Source organism: Pyxicephalus adspersus, chromosome 5 (assembly GCF_032062135.1).
Source record: "Pyxicephalus adspersus chromosome 5, UCB_Pads_2.0, whole genome shotgun sequence".
Classification (NCBI taxonomy): domain Eukaryota; kingdom Metazoa; phylum Chordata; class Amphibia; order Anura; family Pyxicephalidae; genus Pyxicephalus; species Pyxicephalus adspersus.
In genome coordinates, this window is record NC_092862.1 from 72,450,100 (window position 1) to 72,471,309 (window position 21,210).

The 21,210-nt window shown below is 33.6% G+C and overlaps 1 protein-coding gene across 1 annotated transcript in view; it reads left to right on the plus strand.

The window, feature by feature from the left end:
* The window catches only part of CDH18 (cadherin 18), a 327,191-nt gene that overhangs the window by 216,480 nt on the left and 89,501 nt on the right, over positions 1-21,210 (plus strand). Inside the window, exon 5 of the mRNA XM_072411849.1 lies at positions 14,942-15,109. Coding sequence (XP_072267950.1) covers positions 14,942-15,109 — 168 coding nt within the window. The remainder of the gene's footprint in view (positions 1-14,941; positions 15,110-21,210) is intronic.

The following is a 21,210-nucleotide window of genomic DNA, read 5'->3' on the forward strand; positions in this document are numbered from 1 at the left end:
ATTACTAGTCTTCTTCAATCTTGTATTACTTTTGCCTTTTTGCTATATGATCTAGCACTTCATAGTCTATATGGGCCATTTACATTACACTATAAACTGTAACCCGGTACAATCTTGTAACCTAATTTTAACTTGTATGTATATTTTTTAGTCAGTTTGTTTCAAATCTAGTTATTGTAGCAGTCTATTTTCAGGTAGTGAGAGTCGCCGAGAGGGAACTTGCATGAGCAAGGGACATACAAACATCATAAAGAAAGATCTGTGTAGGGGATTCATTCTGTCTTTCCAGCACATCAATGTGCACCATTGATCAGACTATGGTCAATTAAGTATTTGTATATTTTTTAATAAGCAGTCCTTCCTAATGAGCGTTAACCACTTAAGTCACAATATTGTCATTTTCTAATACTTGACATTGATATTGTTCTCCTGACATTTTTACTTTTTAATTAGACACATTATTACATGCATGTACACCCAATTAATTTCTAATATTTCCAATTTTGTCTTTTTTTGGATATACTACAGTAACTTTTTCTTTATTATTGGATTGTTATTATTAGTATTATTACCATTTATCATAAATGTATTGTTATTTTACCAACCTGGCCATTTTATGCTGTGATAATGCATATTTTTTAAAATGCATTTTTATGATTACTTGATAGCCAGTTCAAGATTGTACTTTTCTTTATGGTCACCTGTCTACATGATGAATAAATCTCACATTTGTGAGCACATCTTGACATTTACAAGTGACAGATGGATAACTGATTAAGTGTGTGTACTGTAAACTAAAACAAGCAAGCAAACATGATTGCTGAAAATGCAGACTGCTTTTCACATCAGTGCCGAACTTTTGTAAGAAACACCAGGAGAGTCAATGGTATGCTTCAATACCTTTCTGAAGCCTGGATTGTAATTGTGTTATATGTTACAGACTTTTCAGTTTTACCACTTCCTTCAACCAATAATAATATTCTCAGCTATAACCTAGGAATAGGGGCAACCTATACATATAAAATATAAATATGTATAGCATATATTATATAAATATAATTTTGAACAATGAAATAATGATTTTTCATTAAAAAAACAACGTTATATAATAACAATAAACATGCTGTATCTTTAAAAGCAGACAGGAAATATGTAGGGTGGATGTAGGGGGGTTTTGTAGGGAAATGTTCAGTTTGCTAGATGCTTTTATTTTTGCCTATTATTATTATTATTTTTATCGGCAAGTATGTATTACCTTTAAAATTTATGGGTAACAGTTTTTATATTAACATTAACCACCAACTTCCATAAAGTATTTTTGTGTTGAACCGAGAAAACCCAGCTACTAATGTCCTGGAAAAATTATTAAGCTTTAACGGCAAGCTAAATCATTAAATCAAATTGAATGTAAAGGTTTTTCCAACTGGAAAAGCTATCGTAAAACAAATGATGGTTTCTCTTATTACACCATAATTTAAATAAAACAAGGGATCAAGAAAGTATATCTGCAAGAGAGTTACAATTGTTATAACCCTGAGGAAGGAGAAGGAGAAAGTTAGGAGGAGGAAATTACTGAATGCAAAAATTGGCGGAACCCTAATCTGGGGTAAGGTGGCCCCTGACATCCTACTTATTTCATGTAAGAAAGTTCCTAACTGACAATTTCTTACCATATGTCCATCCTAAAACTCTCCCTTTTAAGGTAAGGTGACAAACACTAATAGCCATTAAGCTAAGTAGAAACAGATATGTTTTAGGTGTTTGGGTCCCATACTGGCCATTTCTTGTCTAATGATTCAGAAGGAGTTACATGATGCATGAAGTTATGACATTAGTCTCTCCTTTACAGATGTTTTTCTCAATAAACAGCAGCACATGATCTCTCATGGGCTACAAGTGAAGATTTTTTAATGTCTAAAGAAAATGTGTCCCAAAGAAGAGTCTCCAATGCTCCTACGCTGCAAAAATATGTACTACTCCTACATAGTTAATGCCAAGCTGAATGTAACACCATTTAGAACTCTGACAGCTAATCTGAACAGCATACAGTATTTAATAGAAACTTTAACACCTGGTTAGAGAAGGCAAGTCTCAAAATAATTATTCTACATGTTAATCTGTCAAAGGTTTTTCTTTAATGAATATTCATTAAATTCATTCATTGAGCCCCATTAAAAATAAAAAAGAGCATCATTAACCATTGTTGAAGAGCAATTTCAGCTAAACAGACTGAAACACATTTACAGTAAAAGGCTTATATTAAAAAAATATTTGTAAAATCCTTTTTATATTCTTTAAATCACCTACTCTTGCTGTGCAATATGACTGCACAAAGTAAGAAGGGTGACAACATGACAATATTTTAGAGCCTATGTGATTGCTTTTGTACTGTTAGGTCCCATTTACATTTCTACTTTTCGGCATTTATGGTGCATACACATTACATTGTTCACAAATGCAAAATGAAAGCTATTTAATTATAGGCATCTATATAAACTCATGCAAGAGTATTAGTAAAGGTCTAAACCTACTTTTCTTGTAAGGCCGACTAAGTACTGACCACTCCCAATCATCAGCATACAAAACAAATGCCCCCCCCCTGCAAATCAAATTTCAGATAATTACATTTTGCATTTAAAAAGGATCCAACCACTTATAGAGGAAATATAAAATAGCCGAAGGCCATGTCTTTTTTTTAAGCTTTTTATGTTGTTATGGTTAAATGGGACAATACATAGCATAATTAGTGCTAATAGTAGTATAATTTTGCACACAAAACTGCTCCTTTTTTGGGCAGAATAAGGCAATGATAAATATTTTAAGAAAACTAATTGATAATTATTGATTTACTAATTCTTCAAAACTGAATGTCAAGCAGCAAGATTCACAAATGATATACATATGTAGAAGCTATTTTACTTGTCAAAGTGTTTTATCCCACAAAACTTAGATTTACAGTTAAGGAGCCTGAAGTTTGTTTGATGCAGTTTCACTTTAACTTACAGGTCTTCTTTCTACTCACTGAGCCTGATTTATGAAAGCTGTCTATGAATGGAGGCGCTAAACTATCATGGTAGAACTAAGGTGATCTAGCAAACCTGGAATGGATTTCTTAAAAATCATTTGCTATTGTTTTGCAATGCAGTCATGAATGCCTGGATTTTAGCTTTACATTAATTTTAAAACATACTTTCATATATTTTAAATAAATACAAAACTGCAAAATCAAAAGGTCAATGCTTTGGTTGTAAATTAAACAATATGCTGCATTGTGTTTGAACTTTTGAGCAGTTGTCTTTTTTTTCCCTGTCAGCTGATTTCATTAGGCATATAATGCGTTATAAAGCGAGAACTCTGAATGAAGCCAGAAGATTGATGGGATGGTGACTAGCAGTGGCAGTAATGAATGTAAAGGCTGCTGATTACTGACCTTCTTTTTTATCTATTCTTGAAATTTCTATGTAATTGGGGAAAAGGGGATTTCATATTCTTCCTTACACTGTACTCCTAATATTTAGACTTTAGATAATGTAAGGGCGCATGTGGAACCATATTGCAGATTGTTCTGTGATGTTTAATAGAGGAGAAGATAGCAAATAGAGTGAAATATGTATAAATCAATTTGTCACAGCTGACCTACAGAAAGAAATGGCACTAGAGAAAGATTGAGAATATGTTAAAATATATTTCCTACCTCATTACACCAGAACTGCTGAACTTTTTCAGTGTTTCTTAGCAATGCTTTGGAAATAAAGGGAATATGTGATAAGAGAATAGAAGTAGAAACAGGTATTTCCTAGGATTTATATATATATATATATATATATATATATATTTATATTTATATATATATAATGACTACTATTTGAATTTAATGGACAGAAATTAAGTTTTTTAACCTAATAATATAGTATAATAATATATGTCTGTAAAATGGCCCTCTACATGTCTTAATCTAAACAAATAGTATTGGAATTTTAACAACACTACTAACAACTTCTTCATCAAGTTGTGGCTCAGGCTATAAAGCACATTTTGAGATTATTTGACCCATGAAAGAAATTAAAAAATCAGATTGATTAGGATGCATAATGCTTTAAACTGTTCTCAGCATAAATGTAGCAGTTGCACAACTGAGACTCTACCACTAAAACGCTCCCTAGTAATGGGCAGTTGTACCAGCTTGCAATAATTACATATTTTAATGCTTTAATCTGATTTAAATGTTGCTTATACTTATTTTCAATCTCATTCTGTTATTCTTCTTCTTATTTTTTTATAAATTGCCATAATTTAGGCACCATAATCTTCTTTAGTGCTGTAGAAAGTACAATACAGGCAACAGTAAAGGAACACAAGGGACATAGTACAATACAGACAAAAAATCACATTTCAATTTTAAGAAAAAAACTTTTTTTTTGGTAAAATATATTGCACATTACAATGATTCAACATCATTTTAATTGCCATACATTATCCAAAAACTGGTCAGGTTAGAAAAGAAATCAAATCACATGTTACAAAGCTTTAGTACTGTTTGAATTAACTTTGCTGCCATTACAAGACAGGGTCATTCTTGGCCACTTGATCTGTTAATAAGTGTGAGTTGCTAGTGTTCACACTCACTTCCCATATTGGGCCTGATTTATTAAAGGTCTCTGAGACTGGAGAAGATAGATAATCAGCAGAGAACCTGGGTGATACAGCAAACTTTGATTGGATTTCTTACAATCATTTGCTATTGGTTGACAAATGTTTTCAATCCTGGGTCAGGTCCATCCCAGGTTTACTGGGTCACTCAGGTTCTCCCATGAAAGTATATCTTCTCCAGTCTTGAAGAGCCTTATTAAATAAGGCCAACCGTTTTTGTGTACATTCAGCTTTATGTCAATGCTGTTGGGAAATCACCAAAACCAGTCACAGTCATACCACAGTTTAGTGTTTACTCCTAATAAACATTGATGATCTGACTTGTTGGCATAGCAGTGTACCTGGTTTCAGCAAGCAAATATGTCAATATGTATCCAAAGTGGAAGAAATGGCAAAAATCCTAATTTGCAGGATGTCAAATGTTTTGCAAATGAAGGTGATGGCCAGTTAGAGGATTCAAACATAGCAGGTCTCTATAGAGGATCATTGATAAAAATTATTACTGCTTTTATGATTAAAATTTGGCTATATTTTAAACATGATGTATGTTACGCAGACCTGGTTTACCCAATAAAGGCCTGGCTAAAGAAAAGGTGCCTATGCTGAAAAGATGCCAATTTGTTTACAGCAGTTTAGTAATAAAGAAGGTTTGGATAATAGAATATCCAAATATCCAGCTATATCAAGATGCTACATCTGCACTTCTTTTATAGGCTTCACTATCATTAGTATGTTATAAAGGAGTATTATTAAGCCCCTAGCGGTAATCCCAAGTCTGACTCTGGGTCAATTTTACATGCAAAAAGCAGTAATCCTGAGTCAGACTCGGAGTACCTAAAAGAAGGAAAAAAACCCACTTACCTTGTTCCGTCGCTATCCCCCGGCGTCCGGCTGGTCCCCGCAGGTCCTGGGGACATGTCTGCCTCCTCCGATCTCCAGCCGCGATGTGCAGAGACGAGATCTACGGGGTTACCCAGTGATGCCAGTACATGTGTCGGTGCGGCCGGGACTTAGCTGCAGGAAATTCAAATCATTTTGTATTGGATTCATTACAAAATAGCTGTATTGAGTCTAATACAAAGAAATATTCATATAATATATAGATAATGACATTATATATATTATATATGCTACTATACAGTTACATTACATGTTTAAATATTTTTTTTATTTTTTTAACGGATTTTTGTGTTTTGTTATTTAAAGTTTATTATTACATTTTAATTAAATTATTAATAAATATTAGTGAGTTATGCCTAAGAATTACAGCCTACAATGAAAAATAAACTTGGATGGAATTAGACCGCTAGGGAGGTTAAAGCATATGGAGAGGTTCTGAGGAGCTGAGGTTCCTCTCACCCAATCATTAGCTACTATTTCAGAATATAGCATTTATCACCCTTTATAGAGGTGATTAAGATGGTAAGCCATGATGGTGTCAGGATAAATGATACAATCACTATGCTATTCCTTCTGGAGCACACATGGCATGCAGGCATAAACCCAGAACTGGAAGCACAGCAGCAAAGGAAAAACAGATTTTGCTGCTGTCTCAGGACCAGTAAGCATATAATAAAATCCATAAATGTCAAAGGCAGCAGAAGATCAATAGGGAGAATGGTTGAGGTGCTAACAGTGTGGAGGAGGAAATGGGATGGATTCCAAGTAGGTGGGTTTAGAATACAGAGGACAAACTTGCCCTTAAAAACTCTTATGCTGCCAGCAATTTGTTGTAAATGAGCTCATGTATGCCGCATAGAACCCAGGATTTAGGTCATCAAGGAGAAGGACTATTATTGGATGGTTGTAATTTTAGATCTCAGAAAAAAAGGGAAAATGACTGATCTCCTGCCATCATGCCAGAGGGAGACCAAAAAACAGCAGTGCAAAGAGATGTTGTGGAAAATTGGTTGTTGATCCAGTTGCTGATGACGCACATACCCCCAATGTTGAGAAGGTGTACCCCCACATACCCCCAAATGTTCAGGTTCACAGGCATTGTAGGTAGGTGCCACACACAGTCTTTTCATAGCTGTAAAGTTTCTAATGGTAATTTCCTGGGTCAATCCTGTTTGGCGACTCAAAGTTTTAGGCCTATTCTATTTCCCTAGCACATTAAGGCACCACACAATTTTTCTGCATTTATCACAGCTGTAAAATGTCTAGTGATATATTGTGCTGGTTAAAAAATGACAATAATAAGCATAACCTCTATGTATCTATACCTTATAAGTTTATTTTTTTTACTAAATATCAAATTGCATGATGATTATTATGATGAAAAGAAAGGAATGCATTAAAATTGGTCCTTTAGCAATCTAATCTTCTCCATGAAAACTAAACATCTTAGCAATGTGACCTTGGTTTAGAGATTTAGACACAAACAAATATAAAATAAATGCTTTATCTACTGTTAATAAAAGAACAGCATTAAAAGTGCATAGGGAAATGAACACATAAATTAAAGCTGTTGTAATATTTCATATTTATTTAGACCCATGTTAAAATGCTCAAAGATTTGAAGACAAACACAAGTCAGTTTACAAAATAAAGGATAAAGGATGATTTTTTTTTTAGAGCTGCAGCAAAAGTACATGATTATTATCAGCTACCATGTGATGTGTGTCTAAGTAGCTAATTTTTTTATATTAGGTTTTGTTTTTGTTTCTTTTCGCAGGAAGATATGCTATAGAAAATAATGGTGTAATAATTGCAAAAAATTACTTCAATTCCTTTCAGCAATTAGGTTTGCTTTTCTTGATTTTTTCATTTTTCTTAATTTTTTGATGACTTAATCAAGGTGATGAAATTGGCAGCAAGTTAATGGTGGGAAATTGACCATAGAAATTTTTTATAACTGCAGTGGAGCAAAGAAAGGTGCCAACCTTACAGTTTTACCTAGTTACAAAACCTTAACCTCCTTTTAAATAATTTGTAAGGGTTCAAGTGCATGGATGTTGTCATTTCAAATGTAGTTCATCACATTCTCTCATCTCGCTTTATTGGAGTAATGTTGATGATAAGTCAGTGGTTGTGTTTGACATACGATTCTTTCCAGAGATTGTGGGTGATCCAGTAAAACTGGAATGGATGTCCTAAAGTCATTTGGTATTTGTTAGCAAATGTTTTCAATCCTGAACTAGGTCAATTTCAGTTTTTTTTATAACCCAGGTTCACTGATGAAAGTGTATTTTCTCCAGTCTTGGAGAGCTTTAATTATTCAAGCCCAATATATCCTGTTGAGGTGTATTTCAATTTTGGGCACTGCAGGTCAGCCATAGCCTTTTCTTCTCAATTGAAGCCTTTCTTTTAAAATACTGCACTTTGCTGTTTGAGATCACTGTGTTTACAAGAGAAAGGATGTGTTTAACAAGACTGCCCATCTACCTGACCCTCAAGTCTGTCTAGCCACTCCTAAATAACACCTCTTTGTCACATTGCATTGTGTGATGACACTGTTACTGTATTACTGCTTATTTCAGTCTTTCTGTATTTTAGTGCTGCCAACTTTTCCTTCCTCATATTAGCTGAATCTACCTCTTCTGCAGCTATTCAGGAAAATGTATAAAATATATTAGCAGCATTTTAACATTATGTTCACTATATTTTTATTGAATACATACTGTAAATATACAATTTTTTTTTTTTTTTTGTTGGTTTACGTTCTACATGTTAAAAGTATTAGCAATTTATTTATTGTTAAGCAATTCCTGTGTTTTTCTACTAGATTTCAGTATGCATTCAATGGGCCTGATTTATTAAAGCTCTCCAGGACCAAAGTAGATAAATTATCATGGGAGAACCTGGGTGATCGAATAAACCTGAAATAGATTCTTTAAAAATATTTGTTAATAGTTGTAAAATGTTTTTTGTCTACACTAGATCCATTCCAAGTTTTCTGGACGTCCCAGGTTCTCCAGTCTTTCCAGTCTTGAAGAACTTTAAAAAGTCAGACCCAATGTGTACTCAATTACTATTACAATAACAAAAACTAATGGAACATCTTATGGATTTATTTTGTTTAATTGTTAAGAGTTAATGTTCTTTAGCCTATAAGAGAAAGCAAACATGGAGCTAAATTTTGGCAAGGCAATATTAGTCGCTGCTTGGAGCCCAGGGACAGGGTAAAGTCCACCAGTTATTATTGGTAATTGTTCCACATGTGGACAAATACTGTTGGTGTTTATTGTTGCTGTGTTAAGTCAAAGAATAAAACATAAAGAAGGGGTTTTTTTTTGCACAAAAATTACCCGATTACCTGACACGTTTTGCCCGATTTAGGCTTCTTCAGGGGTGAAGTTACATTTAGGGAAGTTGAGCACGATTACTTTGCAGTATCTAGGTTTACAGCAGGTACAAAATGTCAATTTAGAAGCAGTATGAACAGAGGAAAACATTGAGCTTAATGTATGTTTTTATGTGATGACCATATAACAGTACATAGACTATAAAAGTAGTAATAATATTCGTTTGCTGAATACATAATATAGGAACAATATATCAAGTGTTATGAAATATTAACATGTCCAATAATTCTGAATGCAGAACAAAATATCAATAAATGCCATAATACAGTGGTATATATTCAGATTAGGTCCATAATAACAACGGTATAATGATTGTTAAAAAAAAGAGAAAAGAACTTACATATTCCTTCAAGATAGAGCATATATGTGTGTACAGCATCTGAAGGGATCAGTGTCCCAAACGAGTAGAAAATGTGGGGAGACCCCCTCCCATGGGGAGGAGAGGGGCTTAAGATAAGCACCCAGAAGGGGGACCTATAGTAACGTAAATATATATAATGAATATCTCAAACATAGTAATAAAAGTTCATGCTCGATAGGACTTGGGTATATAATGATTATTAGTTATATTACACTGTAGTGAGTGGTAAGTATATAGTAATGAGTGAAGAGTTACTAGTACCTTAAGGGTTGTTTAATAAGGTTTAAAAATAATAATAGATATAGAAATATATATTCATAAACTTTAAGGGAAGTATAAATGGCATAGGGGATAATACAAAGTGATAGGGGCGTGCTCAGTCGAGGTAACATATTTGTGGTGTACATATAAGTTATAAAATGGAAACTAGCAATTAGTATAATCAATCATATAATCTGTGTTAAGTCATTTCCCCCTTTAAGCTTTAGTAGTTTGAGGTCTGCTGTGTAGTGTTTAGTTACTCCTGATTGCAAACACCCTCAAACAAGTTTCCATTTATTGCTATCTGCTCTACTGCCCTAACACCAGGGCTTGCACATGCAATTATCTTGCTGTGACATGAGGAACATTTTAAGAGAGAACATGTAGCATATAGAGGATGAGATATACCTGGGGAAGGTTGTTGTAGCTTGTGCAGAGCCACGACCCAACCTTTCTTACAAAGCTTTTGGCAGATGTCTTGATACCCGTACCATTACCAGCTACCTGCTAACTGGGGAACCTTTCAGCATAATACTTGTACAAACTTTACAGTCTTACTTTGCCTCTGTCCCATCTTTTTTGGGGTGAGTTGCAAGCACTTTCTAAATTTGTTGATGATAACCAAATAAAATTAAGTTAGTCATTGAAAATTCTGAAATTTTTTTCTTGTCATTTTACCTGTTAAAATTAACTTGAGTATAAACCTATGGCACAAGAATGCTAATATTCAAAACACTGATAAATAGAAATGGCAAAAAAATTACTTTTGAAACTTAAAAAAATAAAATTACACGGGCTCATTCCATCTAGTGTAGTGCTGTGATCAAAGTATGAATCAATTTGTTTTCTAAGAGTATATTGAGGGGAAACAATCTATCTTTATTGATACAGCATATATATTTTATATATATATATATATATATATATATATATATATATATATATATAGTAGGTTTTCTATTTGTTAAAAGAATTCATAAAAGATTTTTAGACCATATTATTTGTTTAACATTCATCATCAAAACTGAATCATGTATCACTTTATGCAGTTGCCCACCTGTTTCTTCATTTTAGCTTTTCCATTTTTCTCAAACAGTTCTGCACATTTTAAGCTGATTTGTTAAATTAACATTCAGAGGAGATATAATCGGCATTATTGCATGCTTTTGAATAATTAGGATTGCTTTTTTATTGAATTGTTTATGTTTTGTTGTGTAGGTAACAGTGTGTTTGCAATATACCTAACACCCAGGGGTACAGAAAATAGATCTTACCAATCAGCACAACTTAATAATAGTTTAGGACACCTCTTTACCTCCAGCTAAATTTATCAGAACCTTATGATGAAATGCTAAATAGTCTATCTAATAATTTGTTTTTTAGTTCCTTGGAACTGCTTTGATAGCTAGTATTTCTTAGGTCGAGTATTGTGTGACATGTAATCAGCATGATGAGGATGTATATGAGCAAAGCCTATAAAAAATATGTTTAAAATGATTTATTTGACATCCCACCAAAGAATGGTGGATAAAGGAAGAAAATGTAGGTGGACACACAAAAGAAGCACTAATCATGAGTGAATTCAGAGTTGCCAAGCAACTGATGGAAATTTTAAAGAAAACATGATAATCTATAAGTAACAGCACTAATCCCTAAATGAAATTCAGGTCATTATCATCATTAAACCATTCATCTCCTGAAAATGTTATCAAATTTTTCTTGTCATAAAGCCCCAAAGGCCTTAAAGCTTCAGAATGCATAATTCTTGCTTTGAGGAAATCATGCCCACGTGTTTGGTTTTAACATGTTTCTATGCTACCAAACCTAAGTGAAAATCTTTCTGAAATGAAAGGTTGAAAAAAAAGCTTATATCTTAGACCGCCTACACCCTTCTAACGTTCAGTCCTACAGTGAATGGTGAACAGGCTCTCTAAAAAAAAAAATATACCGGTATATATATGTTAGCCGGCATTATGTCTGAGTACCTAGCAACCTTAGCTCTTACTGGCACCTTTTGCCAGGGTTAGCAGTGTGTTCTGGGAAATGTGATATGTGTTTAATTCCTGTATATCGGATTATTGTAACATTTACTGATATATAAAAGAAGATGTATAGAAGATTTTCATTAAGGTGCTTGAATACACATTGAGACACATTGAGACACATTCTCCCACTTCCTACATGCATTTTTTTGATACTGTTAAAAACATTGCTAGTGTTTACCAATGCTAATCCGAGTCTGTTTTCTGTATGTCAAGTTTCTTTCTGGCTAGTTGTGTGCTAAAATTGTTGCTGAAAACTCAAGAGTTGTGATAGAAGAACACACAGTGTGATTGGTAGGATTTAGTGTTTAGTGATACCTGCTTATTGGCTGGTTAGACCTTCCCCACCAAAATTTAGGATGAAAGAAAGCCTGCTGCATGTAAGAAGATACAAATAAGTATAAAAATATTTTTGATACTTCCTCAAACTATGCGAAATGTTGCTACATGGCTACACAAAAGTGAATCATTGATACAAATCAAACCATAGCATAAAAGGCTTCATGTTACAGTAGTTGTCATTTTCAGCTACGTGAATTGCACATACTGTATATCCTTTGTATGAATGTAAGCTTTATTTTAGTCTTTAAAGACTTAAAGAGAGCAACACTGAGAACCCAATTTCCTTTTCTGTTATTACCATCTCCTAGAAGGAAGTTGCTAGGAATGGGCAATAACAGTGAGGTAATGAAATGTAGTTAGAGCAATGTCTTTATTTATTGAGAAAAGGGATATTTCCAGTGAGAACTCTTCTCATACACCAACCTCATAATAATAATTCAGGGTTTTCAGGAGCATTTAACGTTTTTGCACGGTACAGCCCAAATTGCTGATTGGGCAGTTTAAGAACTATGAGTTGTTTTTCTCGGCTTGTCCGTGTTCCCACACGTCCTACTGGATACCTCTACTATCTACTGGTTTACAAACCCTGCGTTACATCTATTGGTTCTGAAACATCCTTAGCATCATATAAACATGGTATTTTGCCAGTTTCTTGTTTCATTTAATATGCCCTAAAATATCTTTAATACAATATTCACTTTCTTACTTGGGAACAAATACAAGCAGACACCAACATAATACTTCATGGATCATGATTGTTTTTAAAGTGTATATCAGAACATCCAGATTTGCACTGCTTCGTAAATCAAGTCTGCATTTGTGTTGCAATATCCTCCATATCACCTGAGGAAGCCCAATATAGGGGTGAAACACGTTGGGAAGGGAGACACAGGAATATATTATCCAAACACTATTCAGACTTATGAAAATCAAAAGTGTATTCTGCTGTATGTGCAACTATATATACTTTTACCTTTTGTACACAATTTTTTTCAAATAATATTTTAAATGTGTGTGTGTGTGTGTGTGTGTGTGTATGTATGTATGTGTCATGAACATCTTGAGTAACATAGATTCTAAACTGAATGTTTTTTTTTTTTTTTTAGAATGCTTTTTTTTAAATTCTACTTTCTACTGTAGACATATATTTAGATTTAACACATTTGTGTAAATAGCAATTGCAACATTTTGTATATTTTTAAACAGATGGTAATCTTTATATGGCTGTTATTTTCTACTCTAAAAGTATAGGGAATCTCATTGTGAACAACAAAAGAGGTTTTTTTTTCAATTCTGACATACTTGAAAAAGCTTTTTGGAAAGCTCACCTCTGTGCATTGCCACTTGTGCCTGAAGCACACTGCTCTGCTTTTATTTCTTTCATTCATGGCAATAGAAAACTAACAGCTTGGTTAAAATATTCTTTAAGTATTGAACAACTTACCCTCAGAGCTATAGTTCCACAAAAAAAATGCAATTAGGCAATATCTCATCTGCAATAAATCACACTTTTCTACCAAGTGTAAGTACTCTAGAAGTCAAGTAGTATGCACCTATGTAGCTGGTTCACTATAGTGTGTCCACATCAATAAACATGTGCTTAATTATTAACAACACAGCCACTCAAGTTCTAAAATCATGTGTCATTTTTTCCATGAACAGATTATGGATTATTCCAATTGAGTACAGTTATTTTATGGCATTTTGATGTCATTGTCAAGAGCTAAAATATTGTTTCATGCTGTGAAAAATGGTCCCCAATAATATGTATATCTTAGTTTATTTAACATCTTGAAAACTGTTAGAACTAACTTACAATTGGGCTATTAAAAGAGTTCTCACTGCAGTCTAATTCAGTTTAAATTTAAGTCTAAAATGTGACCATTATTCTGCTGTGTTTTTGTGCAGATTTATAAAATTAAAAAAAAGAAATCTTTTACTATCTTACAGTACATGTGCATATTCTAAAATTAGCAGTGACGCCATGTATGCCACCTGCATGTGTTTTATGGTTATTTGATATGTTCAGAATTTAAAAAAAAATTTCACCATATGTATTGGAAAATTCTTGCATTGATACAGCTATGAATGTGGAAGTCAAGATTCCTGAATTCCTGCTGTTCTACTAATAATGCGTTCTTCTTATAGCTTAAAAAATAGGGTTGATTTTACAGACAGTTTCAAAATTTCAAAAGGGGGGTGGAAAGTCTGTACCTTGGGCACCGAAGAAAACAACAAAACAAAATGCCTCCATTGGTTGAATAATTCAGACATATTTTGTTGTTTAGTCACTCTAATGCGTGTCAGGGGTGTAAGCATTGTATATTTAGGCAATATGGGCTTTTTTGACTATTTTAAAACTTTTAGGAGTTATCAAGCTGAGCCTAATACACTTTCATCAGTGAGGCTGGGTGATCCTGAAAATCTGAAATGGATCTGGTCTAGGATTGAAAACATGTGTTAAAAATAGCAAAATACTTTAAGAAATCAATTCGAAGTTTACTGGATCACCCAGCTTCACTTATAAAAGTGTATCCTCTCCCGCATTGGAGTGCTTTAATAATTCAGCCCAAGTGTTTGAACATCATGTCGCGCTGGCAGGTACACACAGAGTGCAATGGTAGCCTACATATATTTGTGTACTTGCATTTTTTTGCTATTTGTCAACTGTAAGTTCAGAGACTTGTTAACATGTCCTTTGGTGCTGTTGAATGATCATAACCTTTTCTTCCAAAGCTGTAGGTATGATGAAGAAAATTAAATCCCCAACCAGTATAGCATGACAGCCAGGCTATTTCTTGATTGCATGCCTATTTATTTGTATAATGGCAATTTTTACACCAAATTTAATGAGTTTGCACTGTGACACATCAAGCAGTATTCTACAAACCCATTGTACAAATTGAGCATAATATATGCAAATTTTAACATTGTATTATATTCTAATGTTAACACTTTTTTGTGTTTTTTTCTTTCAGGAGTTATCAGGACAGCACTACCTAATATGGACCGAGAAGCAAGAGAGCACTATTCTGTTGTTATTCAAGCCAAGGATATGGCGGGTCAAGTTGGGGGACTATCTGGGTCAACTATCATCAATGTTACACTCATCGATGTCAATGATAATCCACCAAGATTTCCTCAAAGTATGAAGGTCCTTTTTCTTTGTTCTTCTTAATCATTTACTATTATATGTCTAGTGATACTGTTATAAAAAATAAATATAATATTATATTATGTGCATAAAAAGTATACTGTTTAATTTTAAGGTACATTTTTTTTTATCTGTGATTTAAAAGCTAAGCAACCCAAGGCACATATTTTAGCTTTGGTTGTGTCTGGTCAGTTGAAATATACATTGTCTTCATTTATTTTTCCGGAACTCCAAAAGCTATCAAAAGCTATCTGCTTCCATTGACTTGAATACAACTGTCATCAGCTGAAACTCACAGCAGTTGGAAATTGGTTGTGGTTGTTGCTAGAGGACTGACAAAGATCCATCCACCTCCTAAAAACTTTTAAACACAACAAAGAGCAAACCTAAGTCCATCAAGTTCAACCCCTAGGGAAATAAACATATCCCAGATATAAAACCCTATAAACATAGTCCAGAGGAAGGCAAAAAAAAACAGGTACAACAACAACTGGTACAATTTGCTCCAAAAGGAGAAAAAAAATTCCTTCCTGATTCCATGAGGCAATCCGATCTTCCCTGGATCAACAGTCACTGTTATCTTTACTTTAAAGCCTTAATACCCAGTTGTATTCTGTGCTTCTAGAAACACATACAGCTTTTTCTTAAGGCAAACTATAGAACTTGCTGAAACTACTTCTTGAGGAAGCCTATTTCACATTTTCAAAGACCTTACAGTGAAAAATCCCTTCCTTATCAGGAGCTTAAACTTCTTTTCCTGCAGACACAAAAAGTGCACTCTTGTTCTTTGTAATGATCTCACAGTGAATAATTGGGAAGAGAGTTCTCTATATGGACCATTTATATATTTATACAGGGTGATCATATCCCCCCTTAAAGGCAGCTTCTAATGGGAGAATAGATTCGGTTCAGCTAATCTCTCCTCATAGCTGAGCTCCTCCATTCCTTTTATAAGTTTAGTTGCCCTTCTCTGCACTCTCTCCAATTCCACAATATCCTTTTTGTTAACTGGTGTCCAAAACTGGACTGCATATTCCAGGTCAGGTATCTCTATCAGGTCTATCATTTCTATGATTAGTCAGAGTGCCATCATGTTACGCAGCGCTGTACAAACTCCAAAGTCATGTCACTAGCTGTCCCTCTAAGGGCCTCACAATCTAATGTCCCTACCTCAGTCATATGTCTTTAATATAGTCTAAGGTCAATTTTTGGGGGAAGCCAAATAACCTAACTGCACTTTTTTTTTGGAATGTGGGAGGAAACCAGAGTACCCGGAGGAAACCCACGCAAACATGGGGAGAACCTGCAAACTCCATGCAGATAGTGTCCTGGACGAAATTTGAATCTGGGACTGGGGCTGGGATGGGTAATATGGTAGATCAAGCACTGGTGAATATGTATTGTGTATGTCATCTGATCCGCTGTAAACAGACCTTTTTTCATGCATTTCTGATAAACCTAGTAAACTTGACAATACTGGTAAAAATAACATGAAACATCTGTATGCAGTATTTAATAAAAAAAAACATATTTTTTTCCTATAATCTTTGTTATCTTATGACAGACAAATATGTACAGAAAACATATGTTTCCTGCAAATACAGGTTATGAAAAAGGCAATCATTGTAGTTCTAAACTTCTCATTTTCAGATGCAGTTTAAATAAATATTAGTTTTTGTTTGTTTTCCTGTTTGTATGTTGCTGATCCCCTGTCTACAAGCATGAAGCTTAGAGGACATACAACACAACATCTAAATACCCTTTATCAATCATCAAAGAGCTAATGCATTTGAAATGACTGACATAAGACGTGAATTGTAATTAGCCCTGTCATTCTACTGTGATAAATCATTTTCAATTTGTAAAAGTTTTGCAGAAGAACTTAAGCTGCTAATTCATAACCACTACAAATGCAGCGTAGACTAAGCTTGTTAGTTGTTAACAGCTAATGCTAGGTTTTCAAGATTTTATTTGGGTGATTTTAGCATGGAAAATGTGTTCAAATTTGTTTTGTTACAGACTGTTGTCACTTTTTTTCTGTTGTAACATTATTTTAACACATTTTTCTTTCTCTTCTATTCTTTTTTTAAAGTAGTGTGGAGTATGTGCACGTTGGTATATTTAGTTTATTGTGTTGCCATATGGTTAATTTTTACTTTTACATTATTTCATTAAACAATGTCTATTTTAGTTGTACAACAGTTTAACAATTACAGCACTTTACAAAGTATATTAGATGTTAATATTAGCTCACGGGTCTATTTACTTAATAAGTGGCCAGACCTGCCTAGGATGAGTAATGACACTGCAACAGTATGCTTTAATCTTTACTGATCAAATAGGGGTTATTGGTTTCCTCTAGAAAACAAAATAAATAAATGGAAACAGAAGTGTTATTTGTAGCAATTACTTCTATTTTATCTATAATTTAGTGACACAGATTAGTAACAGTAATTGTTGGCTTTAAATACCAGTATCTTGATTTTAGACTAAATCTCAACTTTGCCATCAACACTATAAATGAGGAATATAGTTTACCGCCCATACAGTGATGCAGTGTTCAGTAAATGTAAAAAAAACAACAGATATCCTAAAATTTTCTTTTGGAAGAGGAACTGATCTGAGGAAGTCGTTCTCTAAAAAAGACGATGTCCAAAGATTCTTGCAGTTATTGTCTGACTTCTCTTTGCTTCTGATCACTCACAATTACTGGTTTACAAAGTCTTTTTCTGCACGTTTCTGTATCAGTGGCCATTTGGGCAAAGATCTTGCTTCCTCATTCATAGAAGAAATTCCATATAAATATGTGTTTTTTTGGGCATACTACTTTGGCACAATTATCATGCATACTTGCATTATCCTCATTCCTCATCTCTGTGTTTGAAAGACTTCAAGTCAAACTTGCTGTTTAAGTAAAACAAAATTTATTTAGTAAATCATCTCCATATACTACTTTATTTTGTTTTGGGATTTAAAATGTCATTAGTGCCTCAGATAAATTGTATTGTTGCATGTGAATTTGGACAATACTTCTATGCTCCAAATAGATTTTCAAGCAGAGCCAGATGTGCAGACACAATCTGGCCAAAACGTTAAACTTGTAAGCTCAACTCTGCTAACATAACAAGTTTATTGCAAGGGATGTGGCAAGGGATGTGATTACTTCAGTACTTTTTTCCAACTTTAAGTAACTTTTTAGCTTTTAAATTTAGCTCTGTATGACAAAGTAAACAAGAACAAAGTAAAACAAATATTAAGCTACGTACACACTTCCAATTATTATCGTCGGAAAACGAACGACGAACGTTCCTGCACGATATACACGAACGATCGTATAGCACCGATCCTGCACATAGAGATAACGACACGATCGTTCGTAGATATTGTACACACAATAGATACGATCGTTTAAGCGATAGAGGAACTATGTGCACGACAGGAAAGTAAACGGACGTTCGTTCATCACGCATGCTCTGACCATGGACGATCAACGAACGACCGTACACACGAACGATGTTCAACGATCGTCGTCCAATCCGATCCGCCGGTCTGGTCGTTCGTTTCCAGCGACTTTCCTCGTTCGTCGGCGTCGTTGGTTACTTTTTTACGAACGATTTTTTGCCCAATCGATCGTTCGTCGTTTGATTGGAACGATAAAAATTGGAAGTGTGTACGCACCTTTACTGTCAGAAGAAATGTAAAGATGGTCTGTACTTTTTTGTTGCTGGCCCTTCAAGTTACTTAATGGAATAATTCATCTCTGCAATGTTGTTGGCATGTTTTTTTGCAGTCTAACATTTTCAATGATTACATTACAAAATTATCTGATTTTCCCTTTTTTTATTTTTAAATATATTTTTAAAATTTTTAAATTTTAGAGGGTAAAGTACAAAAAGCAGCCCTACCTCATTCCTATATTACAATAAGTGTAAAAGATAATTAGGAAGAGACAGAACCGGAAACCTTGTTGCTAGTATCTATAGGATACCAGAAACCAAGGAATACTTTTTTTAATTAATTATTATTTTTTTTATTAATTTCTGTGTAATTTTTTTTTAATTTTGTTGGTTACAACAGAATCTCCAAAAAATAAAATCAGCAAATTAAACCTCCACCCACCCCCCACCCCTTTTTATTTGCAATACCTTTTTTATGCTATGTATTTTTCTTTTTTGTAGGTATATCTTGCAAATAATATTTCCAAAAAATAGCCTTGTCCCCCCAAAAAACACATGGTTTATTCTGAAATTTTAAGGAAAGACAATTTGTTACTAAATAAACAGGCCCATAGTGGAAATGTGCATGCAAAGCATAATAAAAGTGTTAAATGTGCTCCTTAGACCTCCTGATCAGTTTAATTTATTTTCTCCATTTTATCAATATCGGTTGGCATAGAGTCATAGGAATTTACTCACTAAAAAGTATCAAATGTTAACTTGTGTTTATTTTGGATACCTAATCTCATGCATTGCAATAAAAATAAATATGATTTAACTTGCACAGTAAACTCAGCTTTACTTTCATGGTAAACATTCTCTCCTTCTTAAGCAAAGCGACCCCATAATATCTTCCCATTCTGGCATTTATACACAGCAAAGGTCATTTTGCAGTGTTAAACATTGTTTAAAAGAGAAGCTATCAAGCAAGCCAGCTAACCAGGTCAGTTTTTTTATGACTTGAGTCACAGCGTATTTCAACACATCTTTTTCCACATTGCTGCTTTTCTCCTAAGTTCTTTTAGAGGAAAAGGGACATCTTATAAGTCATGTTGGAAAAAATGTCCAAAGAAAGAACAGCATCAAAAAGAAACCATTTTGTATCAGATGCAAGTTCTAAAACATTTTTTCACTCAGCATTTTTATTTGAAGCAACATTTTATCATTACAGTGTGTGCCAGTTGAGCTCATTTTTCTTTATCATTCAGCAGCTGATGTCTGTGGTACTATATTTTCACATAATCGTGCTCTAGTTTTTTTTCAGGATTCAGTACAACAGATCCCATTATAATATATGCAGGCTCAGTAGTGGAAAATGATTTCATCTCATCTTGAAGAGTAATTCCGGTGCATACCTCACATAGACTTTAAGGCTTAAAGTTAATAGTGTGATTGCGATTCATGCCTAGTCACAGTTGGTATCAATGCTGATTTGGTACTTTGTTCTTGGTTTAACTGTAAGGAAAGGAAGCTTTAAAGCAATACATCAAAATAAAAGTATTACCTAATGGCGTTTTTATTTTTTACTTTGTAGGAAATGGAAATGTAGCAAATAAAGTACAACTTATTCTGAACTAGAAGCTTTGTACTTTGTAATGATGAACAATAAAAGATTCATTATAATATATATTTTAGTAGCTAAACAGGCAAAATGTGCAGAATATAACATAAAATAATAATGATAATATATTATAATGATATTATATATTTATTATCAATATAATATAATTATATATATACTGATCACACATACTACACATTTGTGGAAGGATATCATAGCATGAACAAAATCTGAAGTTGGAAAAGGTTACAAGACTATCTCTAAAGAATTTGAACTTCACCGAACATCAGTCAAACAGATTGTGTACAAATTCAAGAAAGTTGTTCATTTCCAACTGAAAGGCATGTAATAGTGTAAGAAGTTTCAAAGGAACCCAGGGTAACTTCAAAGCAACAGAAGCTATGTCTCACATGTTGATGTTTGGGAGTCTACTATCAGGATACAACCAAAATAGAACTTTTTGGCAGAAATGAACAGCATTACATTTGGAGAAAGAAAAACCTTGCATTCCAACATAAAAGTCCTAGACCATCTCCAAAACATGGTGATGAGAGTGTTCTGGATTGGGCCTGTTTTGCTTAATCTGGGCCTAAATGGCTTACCATCATTGATGGGACAAATAATTCTAATACTATTCCAGAGAAAATGACAAGACATCTGTCTATGAATTGAAAAAAACAGTAGGTCATATGGCAAGACACACAAATTATTCAACCAAAGTATTTGTCATTATTATTATTATTATTATTAATATTATTATTATTATTATTATTATTATTAATAAACAGGATTTATATAGTGCCAACATTTTACACA